Genomic DNA, 20,745 nt, shown 5'->3' on the forward strand with positions numbered 1-20,745 from the left:
GTTTGAATTAGTGCTGTGCATTACAGAGTGAGGGGGACAGCTTCTCCTTCTGCAGAATGGGGACTCTGGAGACAGGCCTGAAACAGACCAGCTTCTAAAGTAGGGTCCCAGGCCCGTCACCAACATATCCTCATCAAGAACTCTTCCTTGGGAGAGTAAATACTATTTTTGGATCTGCTCATGAGGACTCTCAAAAAGAAAACATTCAGAGCTTTGTCTCTGGTCCAGACCAAAAAAAAAAAGCCAACTTAGATGTAGTCTCAAGGCCCCCATATCATCAGCATTACAGGGCTGACCTCAGGATGCAGCCTCTTGAGCCTGGGGGTCTGGCTTGATTTGGAACTTTTGGACACCCCTGGCCTCCTGTTGGAAGTGATGCGTCCATATTTTGGAATTCAGATTTGTAAAACGTGGGATGCAAAATAATCTGTCTTCTTGTACTCGGTTTTATGTTGTACAGCTGACGAACACACGTGGTTACAGAAGAGCAAACCTCCCCACCTTGGTTTATGCATCCCTAATTTGAAATGTAAGTATAATATAATCTTGACAAAGTTAATCTTACCTCTGGCCAGAGGGCAGAGCAGTCTGCATTGTTAACAACTTGGAGGTGAATTCCTTTAATATTATTTAAGACAGCAGATGAGGAAAACATAACGTCCTTACCGATTAGCAAAGCTTCTTTCTCTGATTTTAAGCCTTGGCTTCTTTTTTCCATATTGTTCTCTCGGTCTTGGTTGACCAATGCGACTGTCAACACGTTGATTTCCTATGAAGTTAAACAAAAACCACAGAGATGTTCATGTAGATTTTGTGCATTTCAGTGAGCCACCTGGTCTTTTCAACTCTATAAAAAAAAGGTCATCACTTCCATTTATAACTGAACATCAACTCTTATAAGTAATTGATCTATGTGCTCAACAATAAAAAAGTAGTACTAAAACTTAGGCTCCTCGCCGCTGCTCCCAGCAGACCAAGTAACTATGCAAAAGTAGCAAATTTGGCATAAGTTATCTCAGGTTTCTGTCCATGTTTTGATTAATCTCTGTTAACAAAAACTATTTTATTGTAGCCACTTAAACATGCTTTTATTTCAAATATAAAAAAACTTCCCCCAAAGCATGTACGAACTGATTTATAATACTATGCTAGTAACTTGTATGTGTGTGTAGAGAAATAGGGCCTATTGGGAAGGTGAGATAGGATTGTTATTAGAAGTGTTTAAGTTGAATAAGTAGATGTCCTTATACACAACTGCAAAAGGTAGATAAATTCTTTTCTTCGGAAACTAAAAATGAAGAATTATACCACAAACCAGTAACATGTGGAACATTGAAGTTGAACTATTTTTAGTTCTTTCTATGGTCTTTTCTGTTGAGAAACAGAGAAAAACATTTAACTCCTATTCTCCCGGACCTGATATTAGGATTCAAAATGGGGAACGATTTAATAGAAAATCAAATGCAACGATCAGAGACCTACATATATGGGATAGAATCATTAGGGTAGCCGAGGCTTGGAGGGACATTTCTCACTGAAAGATAGGTCCCAAAGAAGGATGGGCATATTGGGCAGAGAGTTAAGGATACTGTCTCTATTAGATGATGAGAAATCTGCCAGAAGGACAGAGGTTAGTAGGGAGGGACAAAGGAGGACTTAGAAGGTCTGGGCAAAAGGTTTGGCAGGTGGTACCGGGACAGGAACTGGTTACAGGGATAGACGCTGATCTAGTCAATACAACTTGACAAAATTAGCCAGATAAAAGAATAGGGAAATAGTTGGGAGCATGTTGAACCTGTAAAGAGCATAAACCCTGTCTGAAGGCATTCAAATAAAAGAAAAAGAAGAAAAAAATAACAAACCTCAGTGTATATTAATCACAAAAGATCTGGGAGCTGAATTTACCCTACGAGCTATTGCTTTGGGAATCGGGCGTAATTATAGCAATTGGCAGGGAAAAAAAAGGCTCTAAGAAATTGCAATTTGGTGAACACTTTGGAGGCTCCTCTAAAGGTCCCACTTACCTGCTGAAGATGAGTAAGGCAAAGAATCGAGGGAATCACAGCGGGGTGGTGGATTGATCAGAAGGAAAATGCTGGTTGGCTAGAGGGTACCTGAGGACTGAGGCTGACAGCGGGAGGGTGCCCATAAGGACAGGGGTCAGTATGGTCCCAGGCAAGGCTGGAGCCAGCTGCACCACTAGAGATGAAAGATGTCCTTATACTTCCCAAAAGGGATCTTGGGAATCAGCGCCGGTAGAAACATAGTCCAGAATGTTCAAACAGACTAAACCTAAAGGCTGACGTAGATGAGATCAGAAGAGGAGTTCCAGGAAAGATGTAGGGATACCCTCTGCGAGGAAACAACATGGCTGCGTTTTAAGGGCTAGAAGAGGTTTCGGAGGAAAGAGACGGAAAGACGTTACCGAGGATGATGACTGCAGCATTTAAGAACAATACAAATAATGAACCTCAGGGATTAGCGGAAACAGTATCTATAGGAGAGGGTGATCTGTTCACAGCCTGGATGGTACCCGGAGGCCAAATGAAATTACTGGGGAGCGTTTAGCAGACAACAGGCCCACGTTAACTGACAAAACTGAGTGGGGTCCTGGAGCCGTCACACAGGTGAGGATCCAGGTTTAGGAAGGGAACTGGACCCCAGGGGCAGGCAGTACATCAGGAGGCAGCAAGGGATGGCAAGGGCAGAACACGCTGAGACCACTCTAGGGTGCTGTTAGGCCTTTGTGCCCTATTCAAAGCTGGAGGGCATGTCGAGCAAGTCCCAGCAGATTCTCCAAGGCGCCGATAACCGCCTACCACTGACTGTTGCTTTGATGATGACTTAGGGTCGTGTCTATGAGGATGGAAAGAGGAGTCCTGGGAAATATCTTTGAGATCGAATACGGCAGCACGTGCTCTGCTAACCACAAACGGTGTTCTCCTACATGGTCGCCGCCAGTGACTCTGGAGGGGACACGCCTCTCTGCAAGGCTTCAACAGCAATGCAGGAGGCACGGGTCCAACAGAGACCCGAGGCTTGGCAGTGCTTCAGCCTCCGGGCATCACTGTGGGTTCTGCCCAGGGTACATAGGGTGCTGTTCTTTTGACTCCTCCGGCAGGGAGAACTGTTCTGGGAAGAGTACAGGACCGAATGAAACCGATCAGGCAGGCTCCAAGAAGTGCCTGGATGTTGTAATAACTTGGGTGTCAAGAACCCGCTAAAGGGGAACTATCATTTCCATGATAGAGCGAGGGGTGTCTAAGCCTACTGAGAGCCTTGGGGCCACAACATCACTGGGGAAGCGGACCAACCCGTGGCCACTCAAAAGCGGTACTAATGACCAAGTGCCCTGGAGCCCAAGCCGGCCTCCGGCATGGGCTTCTGCACAACAAAAGACAGAATGGCAAGAGAGCAAAAGTGATGGGGACAGGGTAAGGAAGGGAACCCCCACCTCTGAAGCGGTGAACAGCATTGGGGAGGGACAGGACTGGGGACCTGGAACTCCTCTGTCCTTGGACACAGAGGAAAAAAAAAAGCCATGGTTTAAAAGAGCGCCGAGCTAGCTCAGTCCGTTAGCGTCCGACTCTTGATTTCAGCTTAGGTCATGATCTCACAGTTTGGAAGTTCAAGCCCCATGTGGGGCTCTGCGCTGTGTCAGTGTGGAGCCTGCTTGGAATTTTCTCTCCCACTCTCTCTGCCCCACTCATGCCATCTGTCTCTCAAAATAAACCTAAAAAAAGATTTTTTAAAAAAGAGTGACCAGCATCCCTAAGAGCCAGCCCTTCGAGCTCCACCAAATGGCGGAAGAGCTGTGGGGACACTCTCTGGGTCACAGGGACCGGAGAACAACACGGTTTATGCATAGACCAGAGGTAGGTCTGTACCCTCAGGTCCTCCAGACAAACATCAGCCCTGGATGCACTTGGGCGCACGCACACACACACACACACAAAGCCGTAGTTTAAAAGAGTAGCTGGCATGAAAAACAGCCCGCTCTAGAATTCTGCTAATGGTAGGGGTAGCTGTGGGAGGGCTCTCCGGGTGGGAGGGGCTGATACACAGTCTCCGCTCACTACCCCTCCCACACACTTTGAAAGCACAGAGTGATGTCCTGGCCTGCTGCCTCAGTGAGCCCTGGACCCCTAGCCCACACCCCTACCAGCCAGCCCACCAAGGCGGCCACAGGGCGTGCACACTGGGATATCCTTAGTTAGCACTCACTACAGCTCCAGCCTTCGTGCTAAGATCACAGTCACAAGGCCCCCCAGAATGCTCAAGGCCCACACCGCTTTGGCTTCAGATGGCTGGCTAGGGCACCCCCCGTGTAGAGCACTCCAGAATGTTTTGGCTGACATGTGCTTGAGATCCAGTTGCCCTGCCAGGGTGCCCCAAACCCCAGTCCGTGCCTGCATCAGTTCCAGTCATCCCATCAGGGCGCCCCCTGTGCAGAGCACCCCAACACTCCTTTGCCCACATTGGCCTTGGCTTTGGTTGCCCGACCAGGGAACCCCCTGCATGGAGTACCCAGAGACACCTCAGATCGCACCAAATTTATGAAAGCTGTCCTGCCAGGGCACTCTCTGCACAGAACACCCCAGAACCTCCTGGCCTGTACCCCACCTCAACGCCATCCCCTCCTTCGGGGCATCCTCTGCCGAGAGTCCCGAAACATCCCGGTTTACATCCACTTCAGCTTCAGCCATCCTGCCAACGTGCCCCCTGGGCTTCGAGCCCCAGGTCCCCCTGGTTTGCACCCACTTTAGTTCCAGCTACACTGTCAAGGAAGGCTCTGTGCAGAAAACTCTGGGAACTCCCGGCACCCACACTGCCTTAGCTCCAGCCACGCTGCTAGGGCACCCCTTGCACAGGGTGCCCTGGACTTCCCAGGTCACACCCATTTCAGCTGTCTTGCCAGGTGCCCTCAGCGCACAGAATCCTAGGATACCCTGGCCCGCATCCGCTTCAGCTGTCCAGACATGACACTCTCTGTGTGGAAAGCCCTGGGGTCCCCAGCCCATGCCCGTCACAGCTCAAGCCAGCCAGCAGAGATCGCCAAGCACATACCATCTACCTGGAGGATGACCATATACAGGATAATTCCTTCAGGTTTAGGAGAAGTAACTGTTACACCTAATCCACAGAAACAAACACAGAATGTTAAGCAAAACAGGGAGACAGAGGAATATGCTCCAAAATAAAGAACAAGACAAACCCTCAGAAAAAGAACTACATGAAATGGAGACAGGCAATATGCCTGATAAAGACTTTAAAGTAATGATCATAAAAATGCTCACTGGGCTGGCGAGAAGAGTGCAAGAATTCAGTGGGGCCTTTAATAAAGAGATAGAAAACGTAAAAAACAACCAATCAGGATTGAATACAATCACTAAAATAAAAAACCACCGTAGAGGGAATCAATGGTAGATTATCAGATGCAGAAGAATACGTCAGCGATCTGGGAGGTAGGGTACTGGAATGCACACAAGCTGAAAAGCAAAACAGAAACGAATTAAAAAAATGAAGGCAGGGGCGCCTGGGTGGCTCAGTTGGTTAAGCGGCCGACTTCGGCTCAGGTCATGATCTCACAGTCCGTGAGTTTGAGCCCCGCGTCGGGCTCTGTGCTGACAGCTCGGAGCCTGGAGCCTGTTTCCGATTCTGTGTCTCCCTCTCTCTGACCCTCCCCTGTTCATGCTCTGTCTCTCCCTGTCTCAAAAATAAATAAAACGTTAAAAAAAAAAATTAAAAAAAAAATGAAGGCAGGTTAAGGGATCTTTTGGACAACACTCAGCAAACAAACATTTGCATTATTGGGGTCCCTGAAGGAGGGAGAGAAAGGGGTAGAAAATTTATATGAAGAAATAATAGCTGAAAACTTCCCTAACCTCGGGAAGGAAACAGACATCTAGGTCCAAGAAGCACAGGATATTTCAAACAAGATGAACTCAAGGAGGTCCACACCATGACACATAATGATTAAAATGTCAAAGGCTAAAGATAAAGAGAATTTTAAAAGCAAGAGAGAAGCAAAAAATTTCCTAGAAAGGAAATAAAGCCCTATAAAGTCCTATGAGAATGTCAGCTGGGGGCGCCTGGGTAGCTCAGTTGGGTAAGCGTCCAACTTCAGCTCAGATCATCGTCTCATGGTGCGTGGGTTCGAGCCTTGTGTTGGGGTCTGTGCTGACAGCTCAGAGCCTGGAGCCTGCTTCTGATTCTGTGCCTCCCTCTGTCTCTGCCCCTCCCTCACGCATACTCAGTCTCTCTCTCTCTCTCTCTCAAAAATAAATAAACATTGAAAAAAATTAAAATACTGTCAGCTGATTTTTTCAGCAGGAACTTTGCAAGCCAGCATGGAGTGCCATGATATAATCAAAGTGCTGAAGGGAAAAAACCTACAGTCGAGAATACTCTACCTGGCAAGGTTATGATTCAAATTTGAAGGAAGGGAAAAGTGTTTCCCAAACAAAAGATAAAGGAGTTTATCACCACTAAACCAGCCATAGAAGAAATGTTAAAGGGACTTCTTTAAGTGGAAAAGAAATGGCCACATGAGCTGTAATAAAATATGAATAAAAAGATACAAAATATAATAGAATATACATAAAACATGGAGAAGGGAGTAAAAAGGGAAGAGAAGGGGGGAAAAGAGTTTTTTTTCTTCTTTTAAGAATATGTCTGAACTTAAATGACCATTAAATTAACACAGACTGCTATTTACTTAGGATATTATATATAAACCTCCTGGTAACCATAAACCTAAAACCTATCATACATACACAAAAAATAAAGAGAGTAGCCAAACACATGACTACAAAAACTCATCAATCATGAAGAAAGACAGCAAGAGAAGAAAAAGACAACTAGAAAACAATTAACATAGTGGCAATAAATATATACCTATCAATTAAATGAGAATGGCCTAAATGCTCCAATAAAAGCAGAGCGAGTGGCAGAAAAGATAAAAACAAAACAACAATGAAACACAAGACCATCTAAACACCGCCTACAAGAGACTCACCTCAGACCTAAAGACATACAGCGTGAAAGTGAAGGCGATGGAAAAAAAACATTTACCATGCAAATCAAAACAAAGCAAAACAAAACCCAAACAAAACAGAACAAAGCTGAGACAGCAATGCTTGCATCAAGACAAAACAGACTTTAAGACAAAGACTATAATGAGACAGAGAAGGGCATTACCTAATGATAAAAGGATCATTGCAACAAGACGATAAAACAATTATACATATCTATGTAGCCGACACTGGAGCACCTAAATACATAAAACAAATGTTAAGGAACATAAAGAGAGACTGTGATGGTAATACAATAGTTAGGAGGCTTTAACACCCCACTCACATCAATGGATAGATATCCAGGCAGAAAATCAATAAAGATACAGTGTCTTTGACACGTAAGGCCAGATGGACATAACAGATATATACAGAACATCTATCCAAAAACAACAGAATACACATTCTTTTCAAGTGCACATGCAACATTCCCCAGAATAGATCGCATGAGGTCACAAAGCAAGTCTCAACAAATTTAAGAAGGTCAAAATCATACTATGCATCTTTTCTGACCACGATGGTATGAAACTGGGAATAAATCACAAGAAAGACACTGGAAAAAACAAACACATGGAAATGAAACAACATGATACTAAACAACCAACGGGTCAGTAAAGCAATCAGGGAAGAAATAAAAATTTACATTGGAGACAAATGAAAATTAAAGCACAACAGTCCAAAATTTGGGGGATGCAGTGAAAGCAGTTCTAAGAGGGAAACGAGTGACACAGGCTGACCTCAGGAAACAAGAAAAAAGCTCAAATCAACAATCTAACCTTACATCTAAGGAAACTGGAAAAGAGAACAAAGCCCAAGGTGAGTAGAGGGAAGGAAATGATAAAAGATCAGGGCGGAAATAAATAACATAGAGACTGACTGACTGAATGAAACCGAGAGTTGTTTGTTTTTTTTTTTTTTTTTTGAGAAAATAAACAAAATTGATAAACCTTTAGCCAGACTCATCAAGAAAAAAAAGAGAAGGACCCAAATAAATGAAATCAGAGATGAGCAAGAAGACCTGATGCCACAGAAATCAAAAGGCTTATAAGAGAATACTATGAAAAATTACATGCCAACAACTTGGATAACTTCGAAAAAATGGATAATTTCTAGAAACATAATAATCTTTCAAGACTGAATCAGGAAGAAATAGAAAATCTGAACAGACTGATCACTAGTAACAAAATTGAATCAGGAATGAAAAAAACTACCAAAAAATAAAAATCTAGGAGCAGAAGGATTCACAGATGAATTCTGCCAAACATTTAAATAAGAGTTAATACATATTCTTGTCAAACTATTCCAAAAATAAAAGAGGAAGGAAAGCTTCCAACTATATTCTATGAGGCCAACATTGCCCTGGTATCCAAATCAGACATACACCAGAAAAAACAGAAAACTACAGGCCAATATCCTTGATGGACATTGATGCAAAATCCTCAACAAAGTATTAGCAAACCACATTCAAGAATACATTAAAAGAATCATTCACGACAATCAAGTGGGGTTTACTTTGGGGATGCAAGGATGGTTCAGTAGTCACAAATCAATTAACATGATATATCACATCAACAAAACAGGATAAAAAAAATCATAGGATCATCTTAGTAGAAGCAGAAAAGCAGTTGACAAAATTAAACATCCACGATTGATAAAAATTCTCAACACAGTGGGTGTAGAGAGAACAGACCTCAAGATAATAAAGGCCATATATGAAAAACCCACAGTTAACATCATATTCGATGGGGAAAAACAGAGCTTGTCCTCTAAGATCTGGAACTGGACCACTTTTATTCAACATAATACTGGAAGTCCTAGCCATAGCAGTCAGTGAAGAAATAGGGATCCATATTGGTAAAGAAGAAGTTAAACTGTTTGCAGATGACCTACTACTACATATAGCAAATCCTAAAGACTCCACCGAAACACTACTAGAAGTAATAAATGAATTCAGTAAAGTGGCAGGATACAAAAGTGATACCCAGAAATCAGCAGTGTTTCTATACACTAATAATGAACTAGCACAAGGAGAAATCAAGAAATAACTCCATTTACAATTGTGCCAAAAAGAATAAAATGCCTAGGAATAAACTTATCCAAGAAAGTGAAGGACCTGTACTCTATAAAACACTGATGAGAGAAACTAAAGATGACACAAACAAACAGATGTGGTTTTAGAAGAATATTTTTAAATGTCCATACTACTCAGGGCACTCTACAGATTTAGTGCCCCCCCCCCGCCATTAAAATACCAACAGTATTTTTCACAAAACGAGAATACTCATAAAATGTGAATGGAACCAGAGAAGACTTTGAATAGCCAGAGCAGTCTTGAGAAAGAAAAAGTTAGAGGTCTTAGAATTCCAGATTTCAAGAGATACTACAAAACTACAGCTTTTGAAACAATATGGTACCGGCACAAAAACAAATATATAAATCAAGGGCACAGAATAGACAGCCTCAAAAAAACCCACACTTACATGGTAAATTAATCTATGACAAAGGAGGCATGAATATACAGCAGGGGAAAAAAAAACAACACTGGACCACTTCCTAACACCGTACACAAAAATAAACTCAAATGGATTAAAGACCTAAATATGAGACCTGAAACCTAAAATGTAAAAATCCTAGAAGAAAACACGGGCAGTAAATTCCCAAACATTGGCCTTAGCAACATTTTTTATAGATATGTCTCCCATGGCAAGTGAAACAGAAGCAAAAATAAACTATTGGGACTGCATCAAAATAAAAAGCTCTGGTACAGTGAAGGAAACTAACAACAAAACAAAAAAGGCAACCTACTCAATGGGAGAAGATACTTGCAAATGATATATCCCAAAAAGGCTTAATATCCAAAATATATGAAGAACTTACACAGCTCAACACCAAAAACCCTCCAAACAATCCTATTTAAAAATGGGCAGAGGACCTGAATAGACGTTTTTCCAAAGAAGACCTATAGATGGCCAATTCTTCCAAAGAAGGCAAATAGATGGCCAATAGTCATATGAAAAAATGCTCACTATCACTAATCACCAGGGAAATGCAAATCAAAACCACAATGAGCTTTAACCTCACACTTGTGAGAATGACTAAAATCAAGAACACAAGAAACGACAAGTGTTGGTGAGGATGTGAAGAAAGAGGAACACTTGTGCACCACCGGTAGAAATGTAAATTGGCATCGTCACTGTGGAAAACAGTATGGAGATTCCTCAAAAAATTAAAAACAGAAACACCTTCAGGGAAGATGGTGGAGTAAGCTCACCTTATCCCACTGATGCCACCAGAGAGGAAGCCCCACCAAAGAGGCTAGAAAGTAGAGAGACATGTTTGGGAGCTAAATGGACCCACGAGGCTATAAGCAGGAGGGAGGGAGGGACACTGTGGGTATGGAGTGGGGAGACAAATGACTCTCACCCGAGGCACCCCAGGCACAGGGAACCCACACAGGAAAGACGAATCCCCATCCATTGGCTTTGAAAACCACAGGGGCATGATTTCATGAGTTCTTACGATTAGCAGGACTTAACTCCTGGAACTTTAAAAATCAATGGGCTCCTCTCTCTGTGAGCCAGCAAGGCAAGAGGAAACTGAGTCCATGCCCTAAAAGAGCACAAAAACAGCCCTGCAGAGATATGACACAGAAGCAGCACTTTGAAAAAAGCCTGGGGTATACGAGAGGGAGATTTGTCTATTAATCTGAGAGCATGTGCTGGAGGGGCAGAGACTGCAGGGAGGCTTCTCCAGGAACAATGGGGCTGGAGGGTACCATTGACCCGCCAGAGACATAGACACTCAGCAGCAATGGTTGTGGGAACCAGCAGTGTGCCAAACTCTCTACCTAACTTGCTAACAGTGCACCCCACCCCTTGTTTTCCTGTGGACACGCCCCCTTGAGCCTGGCCTCTGCTCCCACAGCAGACCCGGCAAACCTAGCTAATAGTGCATGCCCCACCCCTGCTGTTTTCTGTTGGTCCGCCTCCATCCAGGCAGGTGGAGGTCACATCCCGCAGCAGACCAACAGGACCTTGCCTACACCCCCTGCCCTGGCCCCTCGCTATCCTGTGGACTCATCCCCACCAGCCCTGCAGCGGGGGTGTTATAAAAGCAGGTCCACAGCAGACGGGTGCATTTGCTAACACTGTGTGCCCTGCCCCCAAATTATCCTGCAGACGTACCCCTACAATACGCCCTTGGCCAGAGCCCATCCAAAGCCGTGCCACAAGCCTGGCAGGACACAAGCACGTGCAACAGGGGCCAGCACCGCTCCAACGTGACTCTTGCCCCAAGGAGCGTGGAAGAGAACCACACACAGCAGTCCAACTACCCCAGAAGTGGGCTGGGGGCAGACATCTGGATGGCCGCAGGCCTCACCCACCAATGAAAACTTCTCAGGAAGCTTTCACAAGGAAAGCACCCTGCAAGTTTGGATCCACCCTGCTACTGGATCTCTAGCAAATGCCTGGTCTGACTCAACTCAAGTCCGGGGCAGCCCAGAATGGCCCACTAACAACATAGGGACCAAAACCCTGCCCTCAACAGGCAAAGGCAGCCATTGCAGACGACTGGACCGGAGGCACACTGCAGCTGTGCACACAACAGCAGAGTGCACACAACATTCATAGGAGACGCCCCCGAAGCTCCAGGTTCTGGTGGAGAAGGGACACCGCGCTTCGTGGCACTATAGGATGTCTTCTGACGTAGCTGACATTCCAAACACACAGAAACAGACACAGTCAGACAAAATAGGGGGGCAGAGGAATATGTCCCACATGAAAGAACAAAACAAGTCACAGCAAGGGGGCTAAACAAAACAGAGATCAGTAACATGCCTCAGAGAATTTAAAGGAATGATCACAAATGCATTCACTGGACTGGAGAAAAGAGTGGAGGACCTCAGTGAGACCCTTAAAAAAGAGATCGAAAGCATAAAAAAGAACCAGTCAGAGATGAAGAATTCAATAACTGAAATTAAAAATACACTAGATAGAATAAACAGATTAGGGGAAGTAGAAGAACGGATCAGTGACCTGGAGGACAGAGTAATGGAAAACAAGCTGAACAGAAGAGAGGAAAAAATAAATAAAAAATGAAAATGGACTTGGGGAACCCAGCGACACCATCAAGCATAATAACATTTGCAATATAGGGATCCCAGAAGGAGAAAAAAATAAAAAGGAACATAAAATTTATTTGAAGAAATGATAGTTGAAAATTTCCCAAATCTGGGGAAGGAAACAAAAATCCAGATCCAGGGGGCACAGAGACAAATGTCCAGGACTAGACAGCTTCACAGGTGAGTTCTACCAAATATTTGAAGAAGAGTTAATACCTATTCTTAGCAAACTGTTTCAAAAACCAGATGAGGAAGGAAAGGTTCCAAATTCACTCCAGGATAGAAGAATTACCCTGATTCCAAAGCCAAATAAAGACTGCACAAAAAAGAAAACTATGGGCCAGTATCTATGGTGAACATAGATGCAAAAATCATCAACAAAATATTAGAAAAGTGAATCCAATGATACATTAAAAAAAATCATTTACCATGAAAAAAAAAATCATTCACCATGATCAATTGGATTTATTCCTGGCATGCAAGGGTAGGTCAATATTCACAAATCAGTCAATGTGATATATAAAACCAAGAGAAAGGATAAAAACCATATTATCATTTTCAATAGATGCAGAAAAAGCACTTAACAAAGTACAACATCCATTCATGATAAAAGCCGGTTTAGAGGGAACCTCAAAAGAGCAGGTTTAGAGGGAACATACCTCAATGTAGTAAACGACATATATGAAGAACCCACAGCTAACATCATACTCAATGGTGAAAAACTGAGAGCTTTTCTCCTAAGGTCAGGAACAAGAAAAGAATGTCCACTCCACTCTCACTACTTTTATTGAACATAGTACTGTAAGTCCTAGCTACAGTAAACATAAGAGAAAGAAATAAAAGGCCTCCAAATGGGTAAGGAAGAAGTAAAACCTTCACTATTTGCAGATTACATAATATTCTTTATAAAGAAAATCCTAAGACTTAAAAAAAAAACTACCAGAAGCGATATATGAAATAAGCAAGATTGCAGGATTTAAAATCAATATACAGAAATATGTTGCATTTCTATACACTAATAATGAAGCAGCAGAAAGAGAAATTAAGCAAACAGTCTCATTTACAATTGTGTGAAAAAAGAATAAAATACCTACAAATAAACTTTACCAAGGAGATGAAACACCTGTATGTACTCTGAAAAGTATAAAATATTGATGAAAGTAATTGAAGATGATAAAAAAAATAATGGAAAGGCATTACATGCTCATAGGTTGGAAGAACAAATACTGTTAAAATGTTCCTACTATACAAAGCAATCTACAGATTTAATCCAATCTCTATTAAAATAGCAATAGTGTTTTTCACAGAACTAGAGTAAAGAATCCAAAAAATTTCTATGGAACCACAAAAGACCCTGAATAGCGATAGCAGCCTTGAAAAAGAAGAACAAAACTGGAGGTATCACAGTCCCAGATTTCAAGATATACTGCAAAGCTGCAGTAATCAAAGAAGTATGGTTCTGGCACAAAAACAGACACATTGATCCATAGAATAGAATAGAATAGAATAGCCCAGAAATAAGCCCACAATTATATAGTTAGTGAATATTTAATCAAGGAGGCAAAAATATCCAACAGGAAAAGTCTATTCAAGAAAAAGTGCTGGGAAAACTGGTCAGCTATATGCAAAAGAAGGAACCTGGACCACTTTCTTACACCCTACACAAAAATAAACTCAAAATGGATGAAAGACATGGGAGACCTGATACCATAAAAATCCTAGATGAGAGCATAGGTAGTAATGTCCCCGACATCAGCCATAGCGACATTTTTCTAGATGTCTCCTGAGGCAAGGGAAACAAAAGGACAAATAAACAGGACTACATCAAAATAAAAAGCTTCTGCACAGAAAAGGAAACAACAAAACTAAAACACAACCTACTGAATGGGAGAAGATATTTTTAAATGACATATCTGGTAAGGGGTTATTATACAAACTATATAAAGAACTTACACAACTCAACACCCAAAAAACGAATAATCCAATTAAAAAATGGGCAGAAGAAATGAACAGACATTTCTCTAGAGAAGACATCTAGATGGCCAACAGACCCAAGAAAAGTTGTTCAATATCGTTAATCATGAGGGAAATGTAAATCAGAACTACAATGACCTATCACCTCACAACTGTCACAATGGCTAACATTAACAACACAAAAAACAAGTGTTCGAGAGGATGTGGAGAAAAAGGATCCCTCTTGCACTGCTGGTGGGAATGCAAACTGGTAAAGGCACTGTGGAAAATAATACGGAGATTTCTCAAAAGTTAAAAAGGAACTACCCTATGATCTAGTAATTGCACTACTGGGTATTTACCCCAAAAAATACAAAAAACACTAATTCCAAGGGATATGTGCAGCCCTATGGCTATTGCAGCATTATTTACAATAGCCGAGATAGGGAAGCTATCCATCAGTTCACGAATGGATAAAGAAGAGGTGGTCTATATATACAGTGGAATATTATTCAGCCATAAAAAGAATGAAATCTTGCCATTTGCAACAACATGGATGACGATACAGAGGATCTAAGCAAAATGAGTCAAAGAAAGACAAACATCATATGATTCTTTCATATGTGGAATTCAAGAAGCAAAACAAATGATCAAAGGAAAGAGAGAGAGAGAGAGGCAAAACAAGAAAGAGACTGATGGTTACCAGAACAAACTGATGGTTACCAGAGGGGAGGTGGGCGGAGGGATGGGAAATAGGTGATGGGGATTAAGGAGTACACCTGCCATGATGAGCACTGCGTGATGTGTGGAACTGCTGAAATACCATATTGGACACCTGAAACCAATGCAACACTGAATCTGACTACTCTGGAATTAAAAGAAAATAAAATGAAATATAAATAAATTAATTAATTAAAACAAAAAACAAAGCAGCATATTTGCAACTTCTATCCCCTCTTTCCATGTTTCCCCTTAGTGCCTACAAATCTAAATGGTCATCCAATGTTTGTCACAAGAGCTCCTTCATCATGACTGGTTGCGGCAAAGAATACAGAGAGAATGTGGGGCTAAATAATTTCCCAAGTCACACCTCTGTCGCATTTTCAGCTAAGCCCGGTTTTCTGTTCAGCCATCCAATGAATATTTACGCTGCATACGTGTATTATATGCCTACTGTATGCCAAGTAATGCTAATGTGTTCAGGGTACTGAGTCTAAAGTGTCAAGAAGTGTGTGCCTCCCCCCCCCCCCCCCCGCTGGGGTCGGCAAGCAAGTCTTTTATAAAAGGTCTGTAAGAAAGCTTACGGGAAATGTCGGTAGATGAAGCTGGAAAAGTAGGTAGATGATGATAAGGAGTCTGGATTTTACTTGGAAAGCTTAAGTACTGAAGGTTGTTCAGCAGAGGAGTTACATGAGTGATTCCGCATGTTAGGAAAATCGTTCGGAGGGAAAGGAAATTGGAGGCAGGGATGCCAAGTTGGGGTCTACTGCAAATAGCCTGTTTATTGTTTACTTTTCATGATAAGGGTTCAAAACCACGTCAGTGGTGTGTAGAGTGCAAAGTGTAAGAGCTACTTAAGAGGTAGAACTAAAAAAATCTGATGGCCTGGTGGATGAGTAAATGTAAGGACGAGCAAGTACCTTGGTGAACCGGAAAACAGCAAGTATAGGAGATGATGCCTCCAAGGTTGGAAATGTTGAACTTAAGTATTCCATGACATCTTGTCAAGATATTGTGGAGAAAAATAGGATGTAGAGGTTTTTGAGCTTAGAAGCAAGGCCCGGACAGCTCTTTCTGTAGGCCATTTGTGTTTGCAGCCAGCAACCTTCATGTCCCCTCCTTTTGGGACAAAGAAAAGTCTGGCTTACTACTTGATATAGAAGAGGTGAATTCCCCAAGCTCAGTTTTCCTCTCCTGTCACATAGCTCACTGCATGAGCTTCCATCTGGGCTCCTCTGTGGGGCAATTATCAGGTTGTTGGATCCATGAGGATAAATCTGGTGAAGCCTGGGATGGCTGCTTGGTGGCCCAAACTCCTCAAAAGAGGGCTTGCCAAGACCTTTTCTGAGAACAACCCATCACATTAGGCACAAATCGGCCATAATAGTAAACACTATTAGTAAATAGATAGTAAATAAAAAATAAATAGTCAAAAAAAGAGTACATTTCAAGAATATGATTTCAAGGGTATCAGAGGCCATAACCAGTGTATGCTTCATATCTAACCCTGGAAGAAACGTGGTTGAAGTCTATGACTCCGCCTATGAATTTCATGTTCTCCACTGAGGATGTTCCAACATAGCTATTAAGTAATCAGGGACACTTTTTTTTACTGGGACATTAGATCGCAAGTTAGAAAGGCTTTGCCCCTTTCTTAAAAATATCACTGCTTTTATTATTCCCTCTCAGCCCACATCTCTAGAAAATGGAAGGGACCTTCTCAGAATAGAAAAGTTTCATCATTAGAAACATAAAATGATGAAGACGCTTTATCTTTTATCACATCGAAATCCTCTACCCTGATGACGTGACAAGCCCTGAAGAATTATGTGTCTACTCGATGTTAGGGAGATGGGGTTTCAGATGCCTGAAGACTGCAGACTAGATGTGGATAAGAGGAGACAGGATTACGAGAAGGTTACTAAGGACAAACTGTTAATGGTATATCAAGTGTAAGTAGGAAAGAACATGAGGATGGGGATCACAAGTCTCTTCGCGGTGAGATCAATAGGATTATGAAATAGTATTCCAAGGCAAGTGGTGGAAACACCATTCACTTGACACAGTAAAAAGCACTCCAGTCTACAAAATGCCCAATGGGTAACAATTCTGCACTTGGCAAGAGAATGGACACGATTACCTAACAAATCTTTTCTCAGCCCACCTTTTAACTCTCATTTCTGTGACACTTAGAAGGAATCATTAAAGAGCTGGAAGAAGAGGTTTTCAATAACTGGAAACTAGATACCATGGACTTTTTCAAAGACTTTTTAAGAGTCAGCTGCTTGAAGGCAGAAATTTCTCCTCTAAGAATCCTTGTCAATCACTTTGAGAAATGACCAAAGGAATTGATCCACGTAGAAAAGCTCTTTCTCACTAATTTGCTGATCTAGAAGTGTCCCTGTTGTTTTGTTTTCGTTCCCCTCCGTCCACCAAACCCCTAAGAACCAAGAACATGGCTTCTCCAGCTTCATAGACTCCTTTTGTTATCCCTTGCATTTCATTATTCTCGTGACCTTAATCCTTAACTTTGCTGCTATTTCTTTGCTATTACAAAGCTGCTTGAATATGTGGTATACACCCACTATGTCTACTGCCCTCCCACGTGAAATCTCCACTCTCTCATCCATCAGCCCATGAAACTGTCCTTTGAAAGATTCTCAGTGACTGTTTTTCTGTCTCTTACCATGTGATGTCTGACATCGCTGACATCTGTCACACTTGCTCCTGTTACAGAAAAGGTCCTGGTCTTTTTCCTCCTAAAGTTTGTTTAGTTTTCACTGGTTTTTAAATTCCCTCTGCTGGCCCATTACACATGGAGAAGGGCGTTACTTTGTTCCTCTTATACTCTAACTTTGGGAACTGCCAGAGTTCCGTCACCACTTTCTCTTCTCTATTCCCTTTTACCAGAGGGCTTTCATTCTCCTGGGTTCAACGGTCATCACACTGAGCTCTTTAACTTCTATTCTTTTCACTGGCTGACCACTGGGCTTGTCTGCTTGAATCTGCCACTACCCAGCTTGAATCCAGCGTGAGGGTGGCCATGAGGTGGCACAAAACGCACCACATACTAGAGTTTTAGCCTGGACTCTTCCACTAACAACTGGTTGACCTTGGGCAAGTTACTTAACCTCTACAAGCCTCAGATCAATTGTCTACAAATGAGGGTGCTGGGCGGAGTAGTCATCTCTGAATAATGCTCGAGGGAGTCCTATCGGCTCTACAGAGGTGATGTGGAAGGTTCCAAGAGCAGACCTCTAGAATTCCCACTCTTTTACTGCTTTCTTCTGTTTTCGAACACAGGACTTCTGTGTAAAGCTTCATTTAAGCAAATGTCCTCGTTAAAAAAAAAAAAAAAAAAAAGTCTGAGCTCAGGTCCTGCCTGATGTGGGTCTTCCAAAATTCTCCAAAATCCAATCCATCTCACCTGTCAGGCTGCAGCCTCTTCTAACTTTTCCATATCTATTAGTAGGACCATCATTCTTCCACCTGCAGGGGCTTGGAATATTCATCTTATTTTGATTTTTTTCTCTCCTGTCCCCTAAGTGCTTCTAAGACCTCTCTAGATCCGAATTCTATCAGCTCTCTGTGCAATGTCTCTCCTGGCCCCTTCCCGTCTCTATTATTGGCACTCTGCTATCAGCTCTTTGACTACCGCGAGAACCTCCTACTTTGTCTCCTCCTCTGGTCTCTTCCTTTTCCAATCTATCTTACATGAGGTTACCAGACCAGTTATCTAAAATGCCACGTTCACTTTGTCACTCTCCAGTTTAAAACGTGGATGCTTTCTGATGCCCTATGGGAAGATGTCAGATCAGACCTGGCATTTCCGGTTCAATCCTACCAAAAATAGTCTATCTTCTGTATATATTGTGTCCAGATACGTTCTTCGAAAGCCTTCGGAAGCCTCCTCCCTTTTCTTCATCACTTCCTGCTTACATTTTACACATAGTACGAGTCCCTTATCTCTCAGAGGCCTTTCTTCCAGGCTGTTTGCAAGTTTTCCTTATCGCTGCACATTTTCTATGTCACTTATGTGGCAGTTGATCATTTATACATTTTGATAGAACTGACTCATCTGACTTTGTTTTTTCAGCAAAATCATCAACGCCTTTAGGGCAGTCACCATTTCCAAGCAAGTGAGGCAGCGTGGCTGATGGAAACTGTGTTCTCAATCTGTCACCATTATGTATGTTAACTTTAGGCTCAACTTAGCTTTCTCTTATGTAAAACATGGATAAGGACCCAAAGTTGCTGTGAAAGCCAAATGTCCTAGGTGAGACAGTGCTTTTGAACTGTAAACGTCAAGAAATATATACTGTGGCATCATTTCTATCATCGGTCTTCACTTTTATTATTCTCAGGACTGACTGGATACAGAACAGGTGTATAACGCATACTTGGGGTACCGAATCCGTGCAAGAATTCTGTATAAGACCTTGACTGCCATTATATGAAAACACGTAGGCAAAAGTGGTGACTGTGGGGGCATTCAAACTGTGCATATTTTCTATTTTCTAAATGTTTGAGGTTGTCTTACTATCCCACTATCCTGATAATTTAAAAAGAAATACAAAGGAGCCAGTCACATATAGATGACAAAATGGTACAGCACAGCCAGTAAGAGCTGACTACTTCACTGAATACCATAATGAGTGACATCCCTCCCCACACACTGAGTAGCGAGACCTTCACCGTGTGACTCCCCTGTGGCACTCCGAGGGCTGGTGGGCTCTATAGCCACTAGTACAAGGTGAGTGGGACAGTCGTCAAGATCAGCAGGGCAAAGATTCACCACGTCACCTCCCATCTGCCGGCACCGCACCATAAGGCTCGCATTCCTTCCCTATTTTCCTTGTTCCGGGGCCTTGTTTTGCTGTTTGCTCCTAAGCCCTACCATTAAACATCACACCTTGTGAATCGAGGGGCCCTGGAGACCATAGTCAAGATGCTAATCAGCTACCTCAATATCCTTTACTCACGTTTTTTTTCTAAGTACCGACGGCAATCCATCAAGTGACAAGACAGTCTCGAATAACTGTCAAGCTATTCCTCAGAAGATTATAACTGTGGTCAGGGGAGGAAAGAGAATGGAAGCGCCTTTCACACTTTTCTTGATGGGCCAGTGGCTATCACGGAGCAGGTGCCCAGTGGCTGACAAATGAGGGAATGGCCCTTAAATAATGGTCTGGGAGAGTGGAAAAAATGGATCTGGACACAGAAGACTGGTTCTAATTGCTACTGACTTGCTGTGTGCCCTTGTTTCATTATTTGTTCGTAAAAAGTGGGATTTGAAGCACACAATCTCTGCAGCGTCCTCTTGCACCAGAATCCCATGCCTGCTCTATGTCCTTTTCCCTGACTTGGAACTTCCCTTCAGGATAAGGCAGCCAAGTCAGTACAGACAACATGTACTTATCCTGGATTTTGTTTAGAAAGGAAAGAGGAAGCAGAGGGAGAAAAGCAGTGAAGAAACACATGGATGAGGAAAGGACGGATGAGAAGGAGTACCTGAGGAAGCTTCAAGTTTTCTTATGGTTCAAAGGAAAGTAAGAATGCCTCGGTCCCCAAGAGTGAGCGGGATCTGGGGAATTTTTCTGTGGGTAGGAAGTCGCAAGTCCTTGCTAATCTTCCCACTTGCTGAAGCTTGGTGCCGTCAGCCCCAAGGGTCATGGGCACTCACTGACCTGTGCCCCTTCCTCAGAAGCCTGATGATCAGGGTCTGCATGAGGGGAGCCTCAGAGAGACCATGTGGAAGCAGACATGCAGGGCTCCTGCGGTTAGCTGCCTCGCAGTGCATCCCCCTGTGACGTGCCAAGATGTCCCATCTCCTTGGGATTCCATTGTTGGACCCAGAGGGCATGCATTATGTCCTCA

General features: G+C 42.8%; 1 protein-coding gene across 12 annotated transcripts in view; it reads right to left on the reverse strand.

Annotated features, from left to right (window-relative positions):
* ENOX1 (ecto-NOX disulfide-thiol exchanger 1) overlaps positions 1-20,745 on the reverse strand; it is a 572,287-nt gene that overhangs the window by 45,724 nt on the left and 505,818 nt on the right. For all 12 annotated transcript variants that reach the window (XM_053899210.1, XM_019447475.2, XM_019447469.2 and 9 more), the window contains one exon: positions 667-769. In XM_053899210.1, the coding sequence (XP_053755185.1) occupies positions 667-769 (103 nt within the window). The remainder of the gene's footprint in view (positions 1-666; positions 770-20,745) is intronic.

This window comes from Panthera pardus, unplaced genomic scaffold (genome assembly GCF_024362965.1).
Source record: "Panthera pardus isolate Hobbes unplaced genomic scaffold, ASM2436296v1 HiC_scaffold_1, whole genome shotgun sequence".
In the NCBI taxonomy this organism is placed as follows: domain Eukaryota; kingdom Metazoa; phylum Chordata; class Mammalia; order Carnivora; family Felidae; genus Panthera; species Panthera pardus.